The following is a 21,638-nucleotide window of genomic DNA, read 5'->3' on the forward strand; positions in this document are numbered from 1 at the left end:
TTCCACAGAGGTACCATATCTCAGTGGATAAAAACCATAGGGCTTCTGTGCTCTCTGTTAAATCATGTTTACAGTTATCCAGAGTCCTAGCCCCAGTGAAACCCCCCTTGTGATCAAGAAGGTCAGTATATTTCACCTGAAAAAGTACAATCTTTAAAAAGGGGTAAAAAAAATCAAAGAAGGAGGGGAAAGTAATGGGGTTTGGTATGTCACGAGAAGAAGAAATATTGCAAAACCTGACTCTGCAAGTCTTTTAGGAGACATAGTTAAGAGCAAAAGCACAAGTTGAGTATTTTTAAAAGTTTGTGGGCCCTGAAGTTTTTTTTTTTTAAGTCTTCAATATAATGACTTCAAAATGCTAAAATCAGAAGACAATAAAAAGATCAATTTTTTAACAGTCATGAGTTTTAAGAGAGTCATGTGACTCGGGACCTTGGGTGTAGCAAACCTGGTAACTCCCACACCCATTTCCAGCAAAATTCTGCTTTGTTCTTCTCGCCATGCTGCCATTTGCAGGTAATCGATACTTAAACTGACGTAGCAAGTCCCCACTGAAGGGAACTGGCCTACTCCTGTGCTTAAACTTGGGAGTGTTTGTGGGATCAGGTTTGGTCACATAGTACAAATTAGCGTGCAGCAAGTTACGAAGAAATGTGAAGCTCTTGCAATAGAGCCGAATATTTTGCATGCGTGTATAAACACCTGGCTCGGAGGCATCATACTGCAAAAAAGAAGAAAAAAAAAATCGCACTGAAAAAAAAAAAACCCAACTGAAATTGCTCACTGTGCAGCAAGCCCCATACCAGTTTCCTCCTCTATCAGTTCAAAACTCTGACAGACCTAAAGCCCGAAATCCTGTGAAGAAGCAGACTAAGGCAAAACCCCGCGGTCTTGGCTCGCACAGCTGGTTCACGCTGACGTTTTTTAACTCTCAGGGAACTAGTGAGGGTGCACCGGCTACCTATATGACCAGTTGAAGGGCCACGTCTTAAACGTATATATTTTAAAAGTTTGACCTTATCAGTTCTGACCTTCTTTTCATGAAAAGAATTCTGTTTCAAGTTAGTGTGAGGCAAGATTGGAATTTGCCAACAAAGATATTTCATCTTCCAGAATTACCTGGTGAGTAAGTGTATTACCACATTCTGTAATGTTTTTGATTAATCTTTATTTGCCATGTAAGTGACCTAAATTTCAACCTGAGTAGCGTTGCTCATCTTAGACTGGGAGAATGTTTTGAGAAAACTTTAAAAACCACATTAAAAAAAAAAAAAAAGCCCCACATCATTTTAGTTGCAATTATTTTAGAAATGTCCTCCATTCAGGCAGGATGATTTTTATACTGAAGCAAGTAAGCCCCTGGGTGTGATCTAAACCTAGTGATGTAAACTAAACTGACTTTAACAGGTCTCGGTGTGTCTTTGGGGGAAAAACAAGAGGAGAGACCACATGGAAACTCACCTCTTTCTTATCCCATTTACTGCAAGAAGGTGCTAACCTCAGAGTCTAGCAGAGATTAAGCACTTTGCTAACAGTATTACAGATTGCATTTAACTCTTAAAAAGCTCCTCCGTTCCAAGTGGAATACTTAAAATATATTTTTTAAGTCTTTGGCTGCTGCATTTAATTCCATGTAGAGTCCGCACCCCTAGAGAAGCAATGGTACGCCAGAACAGCCGAGGCTTATGACTGTCAAAAGAAATGCGAGATCCATGATTCCTTGGCCTCTTTTGGGTCGTTTCTGCGGCAAATTGCCATCTTTCTGCCCCGTCTCCCTCCTCACGAGGCAGCATCTCGGCGTGAGCGGCTGGGCAGAGGTCGGAGGTCAGCTGGGCTCCCAAAAGCACGACAGAAAGCGGTGGTTCGCGCCACTTCACCCCTGAACGAGCCACCGGAGGAACCCGATGGACGGTACTTAGGAGGCGTATTGCTTTTTTTTACATTTGCAAAGCCGCGGCCGCAGGAGCAGCTCGGACCGATCCGGCCCGTAACGGCCCCTGCGCTTTATGTCAGGGCGATACAAGGCTTTATACAAGCGTCCTCCGCGCCGTTTTGTTATTCAGGGCGATAACCATCGCCCCCATCACCCCGAATCGCCACACACAAAGGCCGCCGGGCCCCGTCCGGGCTCCCCGCCTCGCACCGCGGCGGCACAAAGGGAACGATCTCGCCGCGGCCTTCGCCTTCACCGCCCGCCAGGCCCAGGGCCCGGCCGCCCCGAGTCCGCTACCGGGCCCAACGCCCGGTCTCGGGCCGCCCCGGGACGCGCTGCTCGGGCCGGGCCCGGCCGTGCCGCCCCCCGCCTCAGGGGCCGCCCCGGGGGGCGTGGCCAGCGCCGGCAGCGGGGCGTGGCCATCGCGCGCGGGGGGGCGCAGGGGGCGGGGCCGGAGGCAGGGGGCTGCCCCAGCAACAGCTGCCGCGCGAGCCGTTTACAAACAGTGCCCCGAGCGCCAGCACCGCCGAGTCCGGGCTCCGGCGGCACCGCGGGCGGCCGCCCCTGCTCCCCTCCTCCCTCTGCCCCCGCCTCAGGATGCCGGCCGGGGAGGCGGCTCAGGCACAGGTGAGGGGAGGGCTGGGGGTCAGCTTCCAGGGGGTCCGGCCCCCCCTCCCCTCCTCGTCCCCCCCCGCCCCCCTCCACACACCTGAGGGAGGCGCAGCCCCCGTCCCCTCGGGGCCGGTTGTGTGACTGACCGCGGGGGGTCAGTCCCTTCTGGGACGTTAGAAGGGGATCTGGGGGGTACACCCCGCTTTGTGAGGGGAGGGGGGCTCAGGGCCCCCCCCTCAGAGCAGGACCGCCCGTCCCTGTCCCGGCGCGGCCGCCCCCGGGGGAGAGGAGGAGGAGGAAGGGCAGGTGTGTGGGGGGACGCGGCTTCGGGCAGGGGGAGGGAGGAAGGAAGGAAGGGCCGGGGAGGGGGCCAGGTGTGCGGGCAGCCGGGGCCGCCTCAGCCTCGTCCCCTCCCGCGGCGGCAGGTACCCGGCCCCTCCCGTCGCCCCCTCCCCGGGGGCTGGCCGGCCGCGCCACCCGGGGCGGGCCGAGCCGGGCAGCCAGAGGCAGCGGCGGGCGCGGAGGGAGAGGAGCCCTTCCCTCCTTCCCTCCCACCCACCCCTCAACTTCTGCCTCTGCCCGATTTTCCTCCTCCTGCCCGGGATCGCCTCCCCCTCCCCTGCTCGCCCCCCCCCCCCCACCTCGCGCAAGTAGGTGTCTGAAACTTCCATTGTATACCTGGGAATTCGCTCCTCCATACTCCAGGCGTCCAGCCTGGATTTTGGGGTGGTTTTTTTTGCCGGGTGTGTGTGTGGGGGTGGAGCGGGAAGAGACTATTTCTTTGTGAGTCAAAGATGTTCCTGGAAGAAGGATTTGTAGTAAGTGGCTCGTGGGGTGAAGGGGGGGTTGTTAATGAAAAGTTTATTGATCCGTTTTGCCAGTTTTTGTTTCGTTTACCTTTGTCTTTCTAAAGACTAAACCCTTTCTGATTATTTCTTTGGCATCGTGTTTCTCTTTTTTTTTTTTTTTTTAGGGGAATAGGAAGTTTAGAAAATAAATAAATAAGCCTCAACTGACTTCTTAAGCAACAAAAGACGTTGCCAAGCGAGGACAATAAAATTCTAGAATATCTAGAGATTAAATTTCATTCCTGTTCCGTGATACCCGCTGGACTTTCTGTTTCTGGGTGTGGGGTTTTTTTTTTTGTTTGTTTCCCACACAGAAAACCTGCAGCTAAAGTAAGATCTGTATGTACTCTAATGAGCCATCCCATAAAATGTGCTGTGTGACTCCCAGTAAGTATTTGAATTGAAGTATAATAGTTTTGAAGTGGTGGTGAACAAAAATCTTTATGTTGGGTTATTGATCTGCTGATGAAAGGCGTTTGAATTTGAAAGGGGTTTAGTTTAGGGGTTTTGTGTGTTTAAAGGTTTTTTAAGGCAACGTTTTTTTTTTTTCATTTCTGAAATGACCTTGAGAGCTCTAAAACTACATCAGTTTCTACCAGTGGGTTTGAGGGGGAGGCAGTAGCAGAAGGATCTAGTGAAAATCGAAAATAGAAATAGGAACTGAAGTAGATGCAGTGAAATGTTTTCTTATAGAAGTATGTGAAAAGGGAAGTTTTTGTAAGAATGTGTGAAAAAGAAAAAGAGGGAAATAACGCAGTTTCAGATGCAAGGAGAGAGAGGGAGCATATCATTCTTCACATTTTATTAGGCCCTGAAATGCAGGAGTGATATGATCTGGAAGACACAGAAATAAAACGCCTAACTACAAGTTGAATAGCAGGCATTGACTTGCTGACCAATGCTTACATGCTTGTTGGTTGGTGGGGGCTGGTTTTGTGTCTGCAAAGGTATCAGAGCACAGTGCTATGACAATGGCTTGCAAATGCTTTAACGCCATGTTTTTTATTGCTCTTAGGAGCTCTTATTAACTGTAGGTTTGGGAATACGACTAATACTTTAATTTGTGATGTCCACACTAAAGTTTAAGCGTTTCCTTGGATAATATAAAAGGACAGTTTCAAATAAGTAGGATAAACTGCATTCTTTGGCAGAGGGGGAGGGAAGAGGGAAAGGGTGGAGGAGGTATTTTTTTTTCTTCCCCTTTACTAGTTCTGTAACTGAGTCAATATTTTAAGATCTGTAGCAGGAATGTGGCTTTGTGATCACTAATCTTTCTGTAATGTATTTTTTTAATGAGCAATATCGTAATTCTGTGCAAAATATTTGCATTTTATATCTCGCCGCTCGTTCTTGAAAGCAGTATGAGTTTTCAAGTTTTGTCTTTTAAGTTTTTTGGGTGACGAATATGAAAAACAAATAACTTTAGAAACATGGTTATTACAGTGATTATTGATTGGCTTGGCCTACAGCCAAGTAACTCTTCTGCATGCACCAGAGTTGCTGATTTATATTCTATAGATTCTTTTTCATATGTTAGCCGTTTTGAATCGTTAAACAGCATATATAGCTATTTAAGAACTGTAGATCAGTTTTTAGTTAAGGTTGTTCAATTATGTCTTCATCGCTTTGGAGTTGGTTGAATGACTTGACATGAGATTAAGCACAACAAAAGAAAAGGCAGGGGAACAACAGCTGCCTTCCAGTACCAGAGCACTAGTATTCTTAGCAGTTCAGCATTTTACCTTTTAGCATTACGTGGTGTCAGGTTTAAATGTTAATATTTATACTCGTGTTTACAAGAACCTTAGGCATTCTGATAAAACATCAGACACTCGAATCCTGGATATTCGTGTTTTGGGGTTGTTTGGCTCTTGCATTTTTAAGAAAATTATCTTAAGATCTGATACTGAGGAGTGAATTGATCTCATTAACTTTTCAGACAAAAGTAGCAAACAGTCACCACTAGTTTGTACTTGTTTAGTTACTGTGTGGTAAGAACTTTAAGGTGTGTCCTTAATGGCAACTGACGATTCTTGCTGCGAAGCCTTGTTTATTTTAGGTAGATGTTTTATACAGAATTTCCAGTGGGACAAATTACTACACTGACTGCACTTATTCTTTCTGAAGACTGGCTGTAAGCATAAGAGAATAATTTTGCCATGCTGCAATCAGTGTATATTTTAAAATTGAAGCCATTAAGTTTTGCTGTGTATTTTGAGGCTTTTCCTACTTCCTTTGTTTAAACATTCTTAAACTGTGCATATCATATATGAATTTGAAACATTCATGTGGCACTATTGGGGCCGAATTTAAATTTAAAATGAATACCTATGTCCTGGTTGATCAAAATAGAAAAAACATTTCTTTAAATAAGTGGATGTTTTCTGGTTTTGAATGTGGTAAGAAGGCTATATTTGTATCTTGTAAACAAAGTTTCATATTAAGTAGTCTTTAGAGAATGGCTTCCAGGCTTTGGATTAGAGTGGGTTTTTTTTTTTTTCTTCCTTTCTTTTTCTTCATTTTAAGTGAATAACGTTTTTTGGTTTTGCTTTGTTTTGGTAGGGGTGGGCAGAGCAAAATTGAAGGTAGGGACTAGAAAGAGGACGATAATAAACTTTAGCACCTTTTATCAGACTGTCTTGCACAAAAGGCTATTTCATTTTGGTTTCCCCTTTCGCTAGATCACACTCAAAAAAATTCCCTTTTGAGCACTTACTTCCAATCTTCAGAATGTATCTTCTCGTTACTACTCTATTTTCATTTAGAACTATGTTGATAGATAAATATATTTTATACGAACAAAGTGCTAAGTTATTACAGTGATCAGGGGGAAATAATTTTAAAAGGGAACTGTGGGTTTCACTCAGCCTTTCAAAACTGTGATTACAAGAAACTTTTAGTTACAAAAATCTCAGAGTTTGTAATGAAGAAGCTCTGGGGAAATGTTAAGTAAATTTTAACTTCCCTTTGTTCTTTGGGACTTTTTGTTGTCCTAAATCTTTCTAAGCTGAATCTTGATTAGGAATTCATTGTCCTAGTAAAAGATTCCACACACTGTATATGTAAATACCTCCCTCTTTCCTGTGTTATGAAATGCTGTAACTACCGCTGGCATATGGAAAGAACAGGCCCCCCCTTCCCTAAGGTAAAATGGGCTAAGCTTTCTTTTCTTTGCAAGAAGCTGAAAGAAGAGTTTGACCTTTGAACTCGCCCTCACACTTCCACACTGCTTTCAGGATGATTAAATAACCAAGGATATTTGCCTGTGTCTTATGCTTATTTATCTCACTTAAAATGTTCTAATACTTAACTGTTGAGGTATTGTCTTTAAATATAGCAAGACAGTGCATTTCAGTTACAGCAGGGCTGCCATTTGCCAGCTCAGCCCTCTTATTTTTGAGACTCTTGATTTAGAACATCAGCGTTCCAATCAGATACTCTTTCCACATCTCATAACTACATTAATTTCAAACTGCTATTTACTTTTAATGGACTTTCAGTCATTTCTGATGACCTTTGACTTTAAAGGTGACTTTAGTAACAAAAAAGTTTTTCTTTCTGGTGCATTAATATGATCAGGGGATTCTGCTGACTACTGTATGCATGCTTTTAGAGAGATGTGACTCATACCACAAGAGATTTGCAACTGAATACAAAAGTAAGGAAAAGGATATGACCAAGCTATGTAAGATTCTCAATATGTGTTATATTTTAGGATTAAAAAAACCAAATATGCTTTTCCAGCCTAAACTTACCTAGGCTTTTGTGCCCTTCCAAACAGAGAGCTACTCTCAAAACAATTTGCTTTTAGAAATTAACTTTTTTTTTTTTTTACAGTGAAGTTGCTGAATAATCTTGTTTTGTTGCTGATGAAAATTTATTTATGCCAGTTCTGGGTGTATGTCAGCGAGGAAAAAAGTATTAAAACTTCTACTATTATAGTCATATGACTTTGGTCAGAGGATAGTTTATAGCTTATCATAAATCTAGGTCTTTTCAATCTTCCTCCTTATTTTTTTTTAAGGGGGCAGCAAGATAAGTGGTATGATAGAACAGACTTTCAATTTCAAAGTAAAACAATGTATGTGGTGGGGGAAAAAAAAAGTTACAAATCAAAAATATAGGTGACATACTTGTTTTGAAGTATAATGTCTGAGTTCGTTGCAGAAGATGGAATTGGTTATCAGACTGCCTTGTGAATTTCAAGAGAAAGTACAAGAGGAAGTGTGGTTATAATACGCAGGAAAATCTATGTAGATCAGTGTGACTTAAAGGTTTGAGCAGAAACCCATCCAAGTATAAGTGAATAATTGACTGGATGGTGATTTTCTATGTGCTAAAGTAAAAGTATCAAAGTCTGAGTTTGTTTATGCGCAATGGGTACACTTGCATTTTTCAGTGTAATAAAGTGAGTACAGTTTACCTCGGACAAACTACATCAGGGAAATTAAAGGCCCTTGTATTGTGCTTGCACTTTATCATGATAGTTGAGAACTGGTTTGGTGAAATCCTTGGGGTTATGTCAGCCTCTCTTTCTTTTGGTACGCGTGTAGGAAGAAGCAAATTAGACTTACGCCCAAAGACTGTGATGTTTAGTACATTGTAAGGAAAATGGATGTAGAGGTGCTCTGGAGAAGCCACAATTTCTGTTTAGCTTTAATGTTTGTTTCTAATATTTTTTTTTTCTTATGGTATTAAAATTCACAGATGAAACTACTGCCTGTTTGAAAGGTCAGTTTCTTGTGGATGTTAACTCTCCTTTCTGGGACAGTTTGGCACTGTGAAGCTCAGCATGTTGGACTACAACATTGCATACATCCTTTCAGTCCACTAGTGTGAGATAATGCAATGCTAGGCAATTAAAAAGGCTTTGTCTCCATCAGTCTCTGTGGGCCTCTGGAAGATCTCCCACCTGCATGGAAGAAAGGAGGCAACTATTTGAAGTGTCTATTTCTAGCACTTTTCTATTTTAGTATCTTCAGATGTTAGTCCAGGGGATGATTTAAGTAGAAGTAAATGTCTTTTCCTCGGACTGTGTACCTTTTTCCATCTTTCAAGACTGATTGTTGCAAATACATAATTGTGGGTATGTTTGAAAGTGACAACTTCAAAGTCAGTGCTCTGCAGAGGGGAAGGATAAGAAGTTGCTGCTTTTTCTTCCAAGGTACAGGGGTTTGTACTGTGTTGGATAAGAGTTAGATCCCAAATTTAAATCAGGTGAGAGCTCTAGGGAAGATTAATGACCTTAAAAAAGTGAACTCTTTGGAAGTGACTGCTTCTCTCAAATTCAGGAATAGTGAATGAACCTCTTTTCCTGTTATTTCACCTATGCTGCCCAAAGGGGTGCAACTTGCCTATAATTGCTACAGAGGAACTCCTGGCTGTTGAGTAATAAGGAATTAAGTCTAATTCGGTAAACTCTGAATTTACCACTTCTTTGTAGTTGTGGCTGCTGTAGAGACCTAACATCCTTCTGCCAAGAAGTAGAAAAGTCAAATTTGCTTTTAAGGTCTCTGAAAATACCTTCTTTCAAATGAAAACCAAGACTAAACATTTAAGGCGGTCCATGTAAGGTGAGACTGACTCAACAATAAAAATGTATCACTCACTCCACCAAGAGAGTCTTCTACCTGCTGTGGAGAGAACAATAAACTGTTTTGTAAGGTAAGGGGTCACTGCCAGTTTAAGTGCATGTAACTTCTTGATGTAATGAAATTGCATCATCTTATAGCAGTGGTGAAATGTGTCCCAGACTTATTTAAAATGGAATCACTCTTGTGTCTCTCGGCCTTTCTATGACAGGTACTGGCCACTTCATATTGTCTAAAGTACACTTTGTTTTTGTGGTTCCCGAGAAATTCTCTCCTAATCAGAGGGGGGGAAAAATTTGGCTGTTAGAGCAGTCCTTCTGAACTTAAAAAGTCAATACTTATTTGTAGCACTTCCTCCTTTAATGCCAAGAATTAGTCTCTTTTATATTTGCTCTTGCTCAGTGGAGGAAAAACATGTGCAAAATGATGCAAGCTTATATGTTCTCAGCTTTAAAAGGAATAATTACATCTTTTGATAGAAGAGGCATTCAGTTCACTGAGGAGACACATTCAGCTCATCCATCCTCTGCCAAAACACTCTTAGACATATAGCCTTAAAGAAAAAGGGACTCCACAGGAAAAGGTTTTTTAGAGAAAGGATATCCTTTGTTTCTATTAGTATAGATGTCTGAAATGGGGGGAGGGAGTTTTCCTAATATTGTTCATTATTAACTACTAGTTATTTTCCACTGGTGATTAAAATCCTGTTTGCTAGACTTCAGGGGGAAAACGACTTGCATTTATGTCTCTCTTATCTGACTACAAAAGAGCTTTCAATTTCTAAAGTGTTTGTGGAGAAATGCCTGGATAATAACATTCTTGCATTCTGGTGTATATGTCTCTGTTTCTTCAGTTCTGTTTTTATGAATTAGTGTCGTTGCATTGGGAAGCTCTGTAGTGTTAGAAGGGACTGTAACTGAGGAAAACAGAGTAGCCTCTCTCTTAGAGAGGATAAAAAGATAAGCCATGAAAACCCCTCTGAGTTTAAGTTTAGGATAACTTTGAAAACTTCAAGCCTGAAGGATGAAGACTAACAAGGGGGCTTAAGTTTGCAGATTTAGGGAGTGGAAATTCCAATTTGGGGTCATCTTTTATGTTCTCTTTTCAACCTGAACCGTCTTCGTTTTGATCTTTCCTGCAACTGAAACAAACAACTCTCTTCCTCCCCTTTCCTCCCCCTAAATCTCCGTTTCCTTTAAAGGTACTCATGTTAGTTCTTTATTAGACTGAACTGTTAACTAACTATATTTAAGACCATTTTTACTTGAACACTTGGTACAAAACCATGTGTGGATGAGAACAATGTTAGGTGTATTCACGTGCTCCTGGATTAACAAAGAAATACACTGTGATGTTGTGTTAAAATGATTTACTGTTAAAAGATAGAAGGGAGTAGCTCTTTCCTTCCCTAGAAAGCAATAGAACGCACAGTAATGAAGGGTAAGTTATTGGCTTCATCTAGTGTTATGAAGAAAAGCTGACTCTTCTGCTCTTCTGCAAAATAATGTTTTATCTGTGCTGACTTTTATAGCTTTCCAGTGTTTTAACTTAAGTCATAGGCAGATGGGCAGTTGTATTCTTTCAGAAATAAGGTCACAGTCTATGCAGCAAATAGTGTGTCGTCTTTCCTAGATTTAGGGGCTACCCTTCCCTCAAATTGGTGTAGGAAAGACATTTTTGCCTAATACAGGAGAACACCTTATTGCGTGAGATGTGACTTGTATGTGTTTCTTCTTAAATGGAGAAAGGAAGTTAAGTGGTTGCCATAAAAACCATAATACCTGTGGAAACAAACTTTAAATTTTGTGCTGTGGATATTTGGAAATCTGACTAATGTTTTGGAGCAATTGATAAATTAGAACTTCCCTTTCTGACTAAACATAGGAGCCTGCGAAGGCCATAGCACACCAGTACTGCTGATACAATGGAGCCATTGTCACTGATGGCTTCTGCTAACTGCTACACGCACAACCTAGGACACTGTAGGTGCTATCTCCAGAGTTTGGCGCTCTTGAATGTCGTTAGCAACTACTTAGGGATGGTATTTCTGCTTAATATGCTGTGTGTGTACTAGGTGTGGTGCAACTGGCTTAACTTTATGCAATGATATATATGTATTAAAAAAAATGCTCTAAATAAGCTAAATTCTGCCTCATCTCAGGTTTTTACTTGAAAATTTGAAGTTGTATTTATTTATGCATGAGCTACTCTGCCTATACCTGAATATAGATTTGCCCAGGAAAAATAGATAATGTCCATGAGGTAGTTTTTATTTTTGGTCTCAATGAGGAAAAAGTGATGTTAACTGGTTCCTTTTATTTAGGTTCATTAGGTAGAGCTGGAACAACTATTCTGAACAAGCTAAACTTTTGGATTGAAATAAAGAAAAGGTGTTTAAATGACTTGTGGTTTCCAATAAAGAATCAGCAGTATAAAAGCTATTTCATTAGCAATGCCAAAAAGCAGCAACCTGTTCTGAGGTATAAACATACCAAGAGAAAATAGTGTTTCATGTAAAATCACTTTTAATATCCCGAAACTTCTTGAAACATGAGTAAAACTGAAGATTTTTTTTTAAGTGGAATTGAGAGTTACGTGGAAGTGTCTCAAGTCAAATAGACACAGTAATAATTAAGGTAGTTAATATGCAGCAGCTGGTGCTCTGGCGAGTTTTTGAGTGTGGCTTTCTCATTCTTTGCTGGCACTGGATTATGTAGGACTTAAAACCTTGTAGAACCTTAGTAGGGCAGAGAAAGAAAGTCTGGTCATCTATTAAACAGTGCCTTGAATTTAAGGATCTGCAGACAGTTGAGGTGTTTATGTCTGAGTAGGTATCTTCTAGTATACCGAAAGGTAACTAAGTATCATATACTTAGTTGTAACTCTTCTGTTTTCTCACTTCTGTTTTTAAGAAAGTGTTGCAGCAACTGGGTTAACTTCTGTAATTGTTCCAGCTTGCTTTTTACAGTTTAACAATAGTTTTGCTAGTGCAGAATTAGCAAGGTGTAGTTGTTTTTCCTGGTACTGGCTGTACAACTTTTATTCCCAGTGCTCTGTACTGTTTAAAATGGGAAATTCAATGGTTAGACTTTGCTATTCTCTGATAGGTGTGTCTAGAGTTTTTATTACATATTCATGGAAATTTTGAAATGCAGGAAGTAGAAATGCAATAAAATTACTATTGATAGGTCATTTCCCCAAGAAATCTTTGAGACTGTAGTATGTCATCTTTGGTTGTGTAATTTAATAAAAAGAAATTAAACTACAGGTACGTAATTAAAATTTTCTCTGTTTTAATAATCCATTTATATGCAGCAGCTTTTTGGTGTGGTTCTTAGGTTGTGTGGCAAGTGCAATGAAAACAAGATGTTCTCATCTATCCAGTTCAATCTTTATTTATATATGTTTTGTGGTGTTTATAAATGGGTATCACTGCAAACCTGTTGAAATATTTGACTGAAGGCCATATAGCCAAATATGAGTCGGTTGTGAACTGAAGTTTGCTAAATGCTCAGGCTCTGGACTACTGGAAGAATAAAGTACATCTTGCAGTTGAGAAGAATTTGCCACTTCTGGCAGACCACTCTGGGAAATGACCAGGTGGACTGAGCAAGATGGGTTCCTCCTGACCTGCCCAAGGCAATTGCAGTACCATTGGAAGATGTGAGCCCTGGCTTGTGGTGTGAGATGCCTGTTGGCATTTACAAATGGATAGGGGAGTTGGAAGTCAAGATTTCTTGACTCGCTTTATTGTGAGGAGGGATAGTCATTCTTTATTTTCAACCTTGAGTTAATGTGTAGCAAATTTATCGCTTTTCAGCGATTGGAAGAAAGGATTTCCTGTTTTGTTCTGTTCCTTTACTCAATTTCTCTGACTGATACTGGTGTGTTGTGTCTATTCTTTTGTCTTTTGACAGTGAAAGACAACAGAAGAAACACCAGGTACTGTATTTTTTTGTTGAGCTATTATACAGACCTTCAGCCACAAATAGTTACAGTGCTCGTCAAAACTGCAGGTTGTCCACTTTCCCAAGGAAGCGATAGTACAGAACTAAGACAACTCTTGACAGTTTTGCTGCTGCCTACAGGATTTTGAATAACAGGAATGTAATTAATCAGCATTTTTGGTCCTCAAATCCAGGGCATAATAATATCTTCACTAGGAAGGAAGGTTTTGTTAATAATGGATAAAATCCTAGAGTAGATATTTGGTTTGTAGTCTTAGCATGTGTTAGCTTGTCGAAACAGAGTGTAAAGTCATGCCTACTTGTAAAAGCCATATATCTAATCAGAGTGAAGTGTATAGTCACCAGATCTAAAATTAAGACGAGAGCTTTGTAGCTCACCTTCTGACTCCAGTAGTAATATCTTTTTTTCCTTCTCAGTTTAAATATAGTTCTTTCTAGTTGCATCTGCAGTTTTCTTCAGAAACACTACTTGCAATTTTTTTTTTCCAGTTTATAGGTACTATCTGCTGTATATGATGCTATATCCAAGAACAATAGTTGCTTGAACTGCAAATAGGCATTTCAGATTCCTAAAACAGGAATATCTTGCTCTGCTTTGCAATGCTGCCTAGAGGATGAGCTGTGGCCAGTTCTTCAAAAGTGTTCAGAGCCTCCTATTAAAAACAATGAAAGTCTGAAAAGCATTCAGCAGCTAACAGGTTTGTGGAGGTGTGTAAAGTACTTTAAAGAGCCATGGAAGAAGTCTCCAAAGGCTTTGTTCAGACCAATTGATACCTAATGCAATTTGGATCTAAACTGTTAAGCTCCTCTCATGGTCCGTGTGTTAAAATCATATGTTCTCTATTTATATGTGTGGTTGTGAGGACAGGTTTAGTTTTTTAGACAGCTGAGTAATGTCTGCCTTTGATATGTTTAAATGAGATGAGATTGAAACAGACCTGTTTTCAAAGGGTTTACCAGAGAAGATGTTATTGATTGATTGAGGTGGATTTTTCACACATCAGTGACCAGACTAGAGCCTTCCCTAGATGTGATCTATGCTTGTCCCTTATTCTATTAAATCTTTAAGCATGTGGTTTGGGTAGAACTGTGTGCAGCCGTCCCAGTTACAAGGGTTTCTCTTCTACCCGCATTTCATCCCAGAATGATGTGGACAACAGGGGACTGAGTGTGGATTTCTGCTGTTTTTCATCTGTTTTCTCTCTACAGTGACTTCATTCTTGTTGCTTTATTGTGTATATGTTGTAATGCCACAAATTGGGAAGCGTAATAAAGCATAATCGGCCTTTTCTGTATTTTTAGACACTAGCAAGGAAATAGTTGATAATTAATCTCAACAGTTCAGTACGTGGGACTTTAGGCATTCTAGCATTTGGCTCTGACTGCGTACCCCAGAAATGCTTCTGGCCTTTTTATAGGATGAGTCTTATACCTATTACTGCGAAGCGCTTACCTGTGGATCTGAATGTAAAGGCATTAAACTCTTTAGTTTGTTCATTTTTTTAATCTTGACCGGATATTCATTATAGGTGTTCAGGAGTCTTTCAAAGTTGATGTTAATTTTTGGGTTGCAAATAAATTATTTTCAGGCAGATAGTCACCATTTATGCACATGAACTTTGCTGCAGCATGTTATCCTGTTGTGTAAAAAATACTTCTTAAAACTGCAGTAGAAATAGAACAAAACAGCAAGTTGAGACATGAAGTAAAACATGCGAACCACCACCCTTTGATATGTTTTTCCTGATGTTATACAAAAGGGAAGGCTCTTTGAATACTTCATCTTCAAACTCTTGTTACAGCTTCTCCACCTGCCTATGGCAGGGAGTGAATGCCGGAAAATCAAAAGTCAATGGGGAAGGTAGAAAGGCAAAAGCGGCAATAGAAGCAATTCAGAAGTGTCACACCATAGACTGAACCTGCCTATTACAAAAGATTTTTTGAGTCATTATTCAGAGAGGAAGGGTTAATCATGGCAGTGATAAAACTGAAAATGAGGATAAAGGGCGTAGTTAGAAAAGAGACTTTGGCTGCAGAAAGTCCATGTTTTGTTGCTATCAACTTGTCAGTGGCTTTTCCCCTCTGGCACTGTCTACCCTACTCCCCAGGATCCCTCCATTCATGTTTAACTTAGCACATGATGAGTCTTTGGCCCAGTCCTGAAACAACTCTGCTTTAGAAAGCTAGAATTTTCTTGCTGTTAGATTTGATCATTGTCTAGATCTGGATTAGAGGATTGAACAATGAAGACACTAAGCCCAGGAGATAGAGGAAAAAAAATGGAAGACATGCAACTGTCAAAAATAATTTTATTCTGTGTTAGCATTCTGGTGGGTTTTTTTTACCTGTCTTCAATAGGATCTTGTCTGCATGATAGTGGAAAAGGAGCTGCTAACTTTTCAAATTAAAACCAAAGATTATTCTCAGGGCCAGGCTGTAGTGCAGTGAGTGGATAAAGTGTTTGGATCTATTACTCTTAGCAATGTGTTGTCATGTTTGCTGTCCCAGGTCGTTATCTTGCCTGGGCTTGACTGTTCTGTGGTAGGTAAAGGTATCCAGTATAGTTGAAGGAATGATGTAAAACCTTGGGTCTATAGATAGAGATAGTTGCCTTTTTGCTTCAGCCCTGTTAACTTCCCGTCCATGGCTATTAGAAATACTGATTCTGCCAGCAGGTGACCTTGCAGGGGCGTTATCTGCAAACATGTTTGGGCCACTGAATTGTACAAGCAGTTAAAGTTCTGGTGGCTGATTTCTACTGAAATGGCTTAAGACCACCTTTTTCTGTCTGAGTAGCACCATTGATCAGAAAAGGCTGGAGAAGGTAACCTCAGCTGCACAGATAGCCACATCTTTACCTGCTACAACTACTTGGCATGGAAATCTTTGTAGCCTAAACTATTACATGGTTGTGTTTGAATTTTTACCTTTTCGTTGGCTGAAATGAAACAAGCTTTTCATTTTTTTTTTCCAAATAAAAGCAAGGTGGAAATTCAGATGAATTTTAAAACCCTATTTTGACCATATGTACTCTGCTATAAGAGCTGGAGACCATACTGTGTTTTGAGGCATATTAATTCAAGTAATGTGAATCACTGGCCAGCTGTCTTTTATGAAACAATTTGTGCAAGTTTGAGTTAAATTTTGAATGTATTCTTTTCATTAGATATTCATGTATTTGGAAATGTGCCTCATGCCAGAATGACTCCTCTTCAATTTATATGGTCTTGTATTAGTTTGGTAGACTCTTCCTTTACCCAAAAAATTATCAAGCAGAGTCCTGAACTCCACAATACTATTAATTTCCTGACCCAAAGAGTGGTGGCAGTTAATTGCTGCTAGCAGACATTATAACTCTGACATAGAGATTTAAATTGGAGTTGTGACTAATTATATTATAATCCGTTGTAATCTTGCTGAATCTTAAACCTTCCCTTTTGAGTATAATCAACAAAACACATTTTTTGTTGCATGCAGTTTAAAATGAGAAGTGTTTCCTTTTTAACTGTCATAGTTGGCCTCATGGATGATTTAAATACTATACTACTGTTCAAGAAACAGTATCATTAGTTTATTTCAAACTTTGAGATGGTCTAATTGTACCAGACCCAAATTGTCACAGAGGTGGTAAATATGTGTATGATAATAAAAGCTTTGAGTAGTGGTATTACTGAAGGCTTCTTAATACAGAGATTTGTACTGATGCTTACTTTGTACAAGAACTATGAGAGCTAATTCCAAGTTGTCTAGTCTTGGGGTGGGGGGGGGGGGGGTGGGGGAAGTCTTGCTCAACAGCCTTTAGGGAACAAACAAGTAAAGTTTTACTGTGTCTCTTAAACATTGGTTTCACAGGTTCAAGGAAAGGCTTGCTGCATTTAGTTGTTATCAATTCAGTAGTGTATGTATTGAAACTTGGTTTCAGCACCTTTACATAACTGGGTAACAATAGATTTAGAATAGATAGTAGACAAAGTATTGCTTTCCTGTGGCAATCTTAATACAGAAGCCCAGCTAATGGAATACAGGGATGTTCAAGACCATACTTTTTCAGCTGTGGTAGGTAGAAGAGTGACCAGAGTGCCTTCTAGCTGTCCTTCCTTGACTCATTTATTAAAAGTATACCATTTGTGTTCAAAAGTATTTGATAGTTCTCTAGGCCTAATGTTTTCATTATTTGGGAGACAATACTTTCCTTTTCTTCTGAAAAAACTGACTGACTATTTTCTCTCTTCTCCAGGCGCTGGAATTCTTTGTGGCACTGAACTTGTCCTTTAGTGTATTTTGCCCAATGCAACTATTTGAAATGTTTCTACAAAAAAACTAAGTGCAACTGACTGTTTCTACAGACTTGAAGAAATAGTTAAAAAAACCCTCATTCCGTCACTGAGAGAACCGGTGGATACACTTGCAGTGATGTGTGAACACAGATAAAAGTGAAAAAGAATTTTTTGCTTGTGGAAAACTTTTTTTTTTTCTGGCAGAGCTCTTTTAGCAGACTTGTAAGCACATGTTGGAGTACTTTACAAGTGTCCTTATTGCGATCAGTGAGCATCCCCAAAGAACTGAAACCTTACATTAAAACACGTAATAGGGAACAGAACGTAGGAAACATGCCAACTCAGCCTCTCTTGGCATACATGGATGGACCGGATGGAATAGCCAGTACCGTTGGTGCACAGATGGAGAATAATGATGCCTCAATGACAATAAAAGGAACAAACACAATTTCTTACAAAAGCTTGCAAGAAAAGTTTCTCATGCAAGCTGAGGGATGCATGCCTCTGGACTGCATGTTTTGTGACGAGACTTTTAAACATCCTGAAGAACTCGGTAAGCATGTTTTAACTCAGCATAGGCCCACTCTTTGTGAACCAGCTGTCCTGCGTGTTGAAGCAGAGTATCTTAGTCCTCTAGATAAATGTCAAGTAAGAACAAACCTGCCTTCACCAAACAATGAAAAGGACAGTGAAGAATTTAGTTGTGAAGTTTGTGGACAAACATTTGATGAGGCTTTTGACGTTGAGGCACACATGAAAAAGCATAAAGATTCTTTCATGTATTGGTGTAATGTATGTGGAAGAAGATTTAAAGAGCCGTGGTTCCTCAAAAATCACATGAGAACACATACTGGAAAGCCTGGTTCTAGAAACAAGCACCAACAAGGTTCTGAAAGCCCCATAACAATAAATGAGGTGGTGCAGGAGCATGTAACTGAAAATGTAACGTCACCTTACAAAATTTGTATGGTTTGTGGTTTCCTATTTCTCAATAAAGAGACTCTAATTGAGCACAGTAAAGTGCACACCAAAGAATCAGTACCCAGTGCTGAAAGCCCCCAAGTGACTGCTGAACCTAATGCAGAAGAAATGTCTCAAAGAGAGGAATTTTTGCGATTCTTGAACTTAAGACCAAACTTGGTTCCAGAAAATGACAAATCACAAAAACCTGTGAAATGGATAGCTGAACTAGATCCTTTCAACACATATCAAGCATGGCAGCTGGCTACCAAAGGTAAAGTTGCAGTTGGCCATGGCCAAATAAAAGAACCAGGGCAAGAAGGAAGTACAGACAATGATGATTCATCTTCTGATAAAGAAGAACTCGGTGAAATTTGGAATGCAAATAAAGGTAGCCATACTGAAACTACAGGGAAGTCAAAGGTAAATAAAAACAGCAGTTATACAGGGAATGGTAACTTATCCCAAGACAAATTGAAACATCCCAGTGGTGAAGTGCCTTCTATGGAGATGGATTCTAAATTGTCTCAGAACAAAGAGAAACCAACACACTGTTCAGAGTGTGGTAAAGCCTTCAGAACATACCACCAGCTAGTCCTTCATTCCAGAGTACATAAGAGAGACAGGCGGACTGATGGAGAGACTTCAGCTGCTTCGAGGACATATTGTGCTGATATGATGGCAAGTCTGGATGAAAATGGAGCAGGAGAACGAATAGAAGGAGGCTCTGAAGATGGATCTGAGGATGGGCTTCCAGAAACACTTAATTTAGGTGAGTAGCATTTTGAGCACGTAAGTTTGGAATTGCTGATACTGTATTGTTTAGGAACTCTTTAGAGCCAAAGAATGCATCTTGCCTTTCTCAGTTATCTTTTCAAAACTTCACCAGAGGTATGTAATGTAATGTTGTGGTGGAGGAAGGGGAAAAGAGAAAAATGGAAAGAAAGGTTCTGACACCACCATTTTGAGACCTTTGAAGTTGTGGTATTGGGCCTTCTTGCAGTTATGATTTGGGTTACTGGAATCATTGAAATAATTTTAATAACAATCAGTCTATGAAAAGTCACCGTTTACTTATACCACCCCTCACAGCCCCCATACCTGCAATTGCAAGATTCTTAGTTTGACTGGATGATTTGAGTGTTGCACATTCTTGTCCAGCACATGTTTTTACAAATAGTATTTCTGAAGAAATCATTGCAGTTTCCCTCTTTTCCTGCATCTTGTGAAAAGGACAGAAAACGTCCGGTGCTATTGAGCAGCAGTTAAGATCCTGAGAAGTAAAGAATAACTCTGAACTTTTTCTATCAAACTGCAGGTTGTATGTTTCCTTCTGAACAGTATGTAACTTGAAAGCCTGAATGTCAGAACCAGCAATTTAAAATTAGTTGTGTTAAGGACACACACGCATGTGTATGTGGACATTGTGTATGTAAGAGTGGTATATGTTTAACTCCTCTTCCTTGAAGGGTTGCTGGCAGTTCTCTTTGACAGAGTAGATGGGCTCCAGGTTACCCGGGATTAATTCTGCATCTCACCGTGTCTTTAGAAAAACAAGTGATACTGAATGGTTCTTTAATTGAAAAAGATAGCAAGTCTGGGGACAAAAAGGAATAGCAAAAAGTCTGCTGGCTAATCTGCACTCTTGTGTGTGAAATGCTTTGAGTCTGCATTTAAAGAACAGCCACTTGCATAATCTTAAGAAAAGACACAACGTACAGAATGTCCTGGCACACGCAACTGACTTTTCCATTTCTGGTAATGTGCAGCCCTTTATTTTGCCTCCAGTAACAAAGGAATGGAATTATTACCTAATGTTAACTTGCTTGTTTTGTTTCTCGGTGTCTTATCCTAAACTACAACAGCTTTCATTGGGAGATGCTGAGTCATGCTTATTGAGACACTGTTTGTTATAAACAGCTATGTCTTGGCTTAGCCATAGTTTAGCCATACTTAGCATTGCCAGTATAGAAGCTTTCCAACGCATACGAACTTCAGAGAACCTTTTTAAGCTATCTATTATGTATCTAACATCTTAGTCAAGCAAAACGTCTCCTTCCTTCTCTTCCCACTGAAGCTTTCTAGTCAGCTTTGACTTGGATATTTTACTGAAGTTGTCTTGATGTTTTTTCAGTTCAACCTGACAAAGAAATCATGTTGATTTGAACGGTGTGTTGTGTGTAAGCTTTCGCCCCTTTCTTGTTAGACATTATGCTGTACTTGCCGCCCTCCAGTGGTAACTACTGCTGCCTGCACTGGAGAGGAAGTTTTTAATCTGTGAATTTGTTCCTTGAATACATGTTTCACAGAACAGCAACCCCTGTCACTTTCCTACTCCCATATTTGTCAAAGCTTAAGTATTAATGCTTGTACTGAAACAAGATTACTCATTAAATCGAAGGATGTTGTTATATGGGCATGACACTCCGTTGATTAGCACAGAAATAGTAATAACATTATTACAATTGATAAGAAAATGCATCTTCCTCCCTGCCTCCTTCCCCAAAACGCCTTCCTGTGTTTTGCCGTGGTGCATGGAGCAGGTTTACAGTCTGGATCATTACGCTCACTAATTCAAGCACTCCCTTTAGTAAAAGAATACAGTTTATAACCTATATGAATTTTTGAGATGAGCCATTCTCCATCAAGTTGCTGTAGGTCAGTAAAGATAACTTTTTTTACTTCTTTGAGAACTAGTTTTGCATCTTGTTTGTTCTCTGTGGCTTCTTTGTTACAGTCGCTAACCGCAGTGTTACTTGATGCAGACAGAAACCTTTTTAACTCTTTTGCCCTTTGATTGCTAAGTGTGCAGCAGTACAAAACAAAAGATGCTGGTAGACTGTAGGAGTTGATAACAGTTTATCATTCTGTGTTTTTCCTTAAAAGACAGTTAAGGTAGTTACTTCTAGTTTTAAATGAGACTCCAAGTTTGCATTTGCTCTTCATAATATAGCTATGTTTTCTCCCAAAGATAAAAATGAAGATGGTTTGGAAAGAACAAAAGTTAAAAACCTTGGAGCCTCCAGAGAATGCAGCTATTGTGGAAAGTACTTTCGCTCAAATTATTACCTCAATATTCATCTCAGAACCCATACAGGTAAATGGGCTTCACCTTTGTGGGAGGGAAAGGAAGTCTGCTGAATCCAGTTGGATGGAATGTTTGGTTTTGCTCAAGAAAAACAAGTTGCCTTTAAAAGTATTATTATTAAGAACAAAGTTCTCAAATGCTAAAAAAAATACAATTCCAATTGAAATTTCTTAGAAGGAATTACTTGCATAAGTGTAAATCTTTTTGAATAGGGCTAATCACACTCCTACTGTTAAGAATACAATATATTTTAAAACTTTAATTCTTTCTGCTTTTAGCAGCCTAGCACAAAGTTGGTGGGTGTCTTTTGCTGTGTTTTTGTTTTGTTTTGAGGTGGGTTGTTTGTTGTTTGTTTGTTTTT

At 40.1% G+C, this 21,638-nt stretch overlaps 1 protein-coding gene across 3 annotated transcripts in view; it reads left to right on the forward strand.

The window, feature by feature from the left end:
• The first annotated feature begins 2,393 nt into the window (after positions 1–2,393).
• ZNF217 (zinc finger protein 217) overlaps positions 2,394–21,638 on the forward strand; it is a 28,642-nt gene continuing 9,397 nt past the window's right edge. The window contains exons 1-3 of one of the 3 annotated variants that reach the window (XM_063350060.1): positions 2,394–2,560; positions 17,190–18,961; positions 21,161–21,286. In XM_063350060.1, the coding sequence (XP_063206130.1) occupies positions 17,563–18,961; positions 21,161–21,286 (1,525 nt within the window). In that variant the 5' untranslated portion in view covers positions 2,394–2,560; positions 17,190–17,562. Of the gene's footprint in view, positions 2,561–2,834; positions 2,852–3,345; positions 3,364–17,189; positions 18,962–21,160; positions 21,287–21,638 lie in introns of those variants that run through there. The other 2 variants (XM_063350061.1, XM_063350062.1) reach the window with 2 other exon arrangements.

This window comes from Chroicocephalus ridibundus, chromosome 12 (assembly GCF_963924245.1).
Source record: "Chroicocephalus ridibundus chromosome 12, bChrRid1.1, whole genome shotgun sequence".
Lineage (NCBI taxonomy): Eukaryota > Metazoa > Chordata > Aves > Charadriiformes > Laridae > Chroicocephalus > Chroicocephalus ridibundus.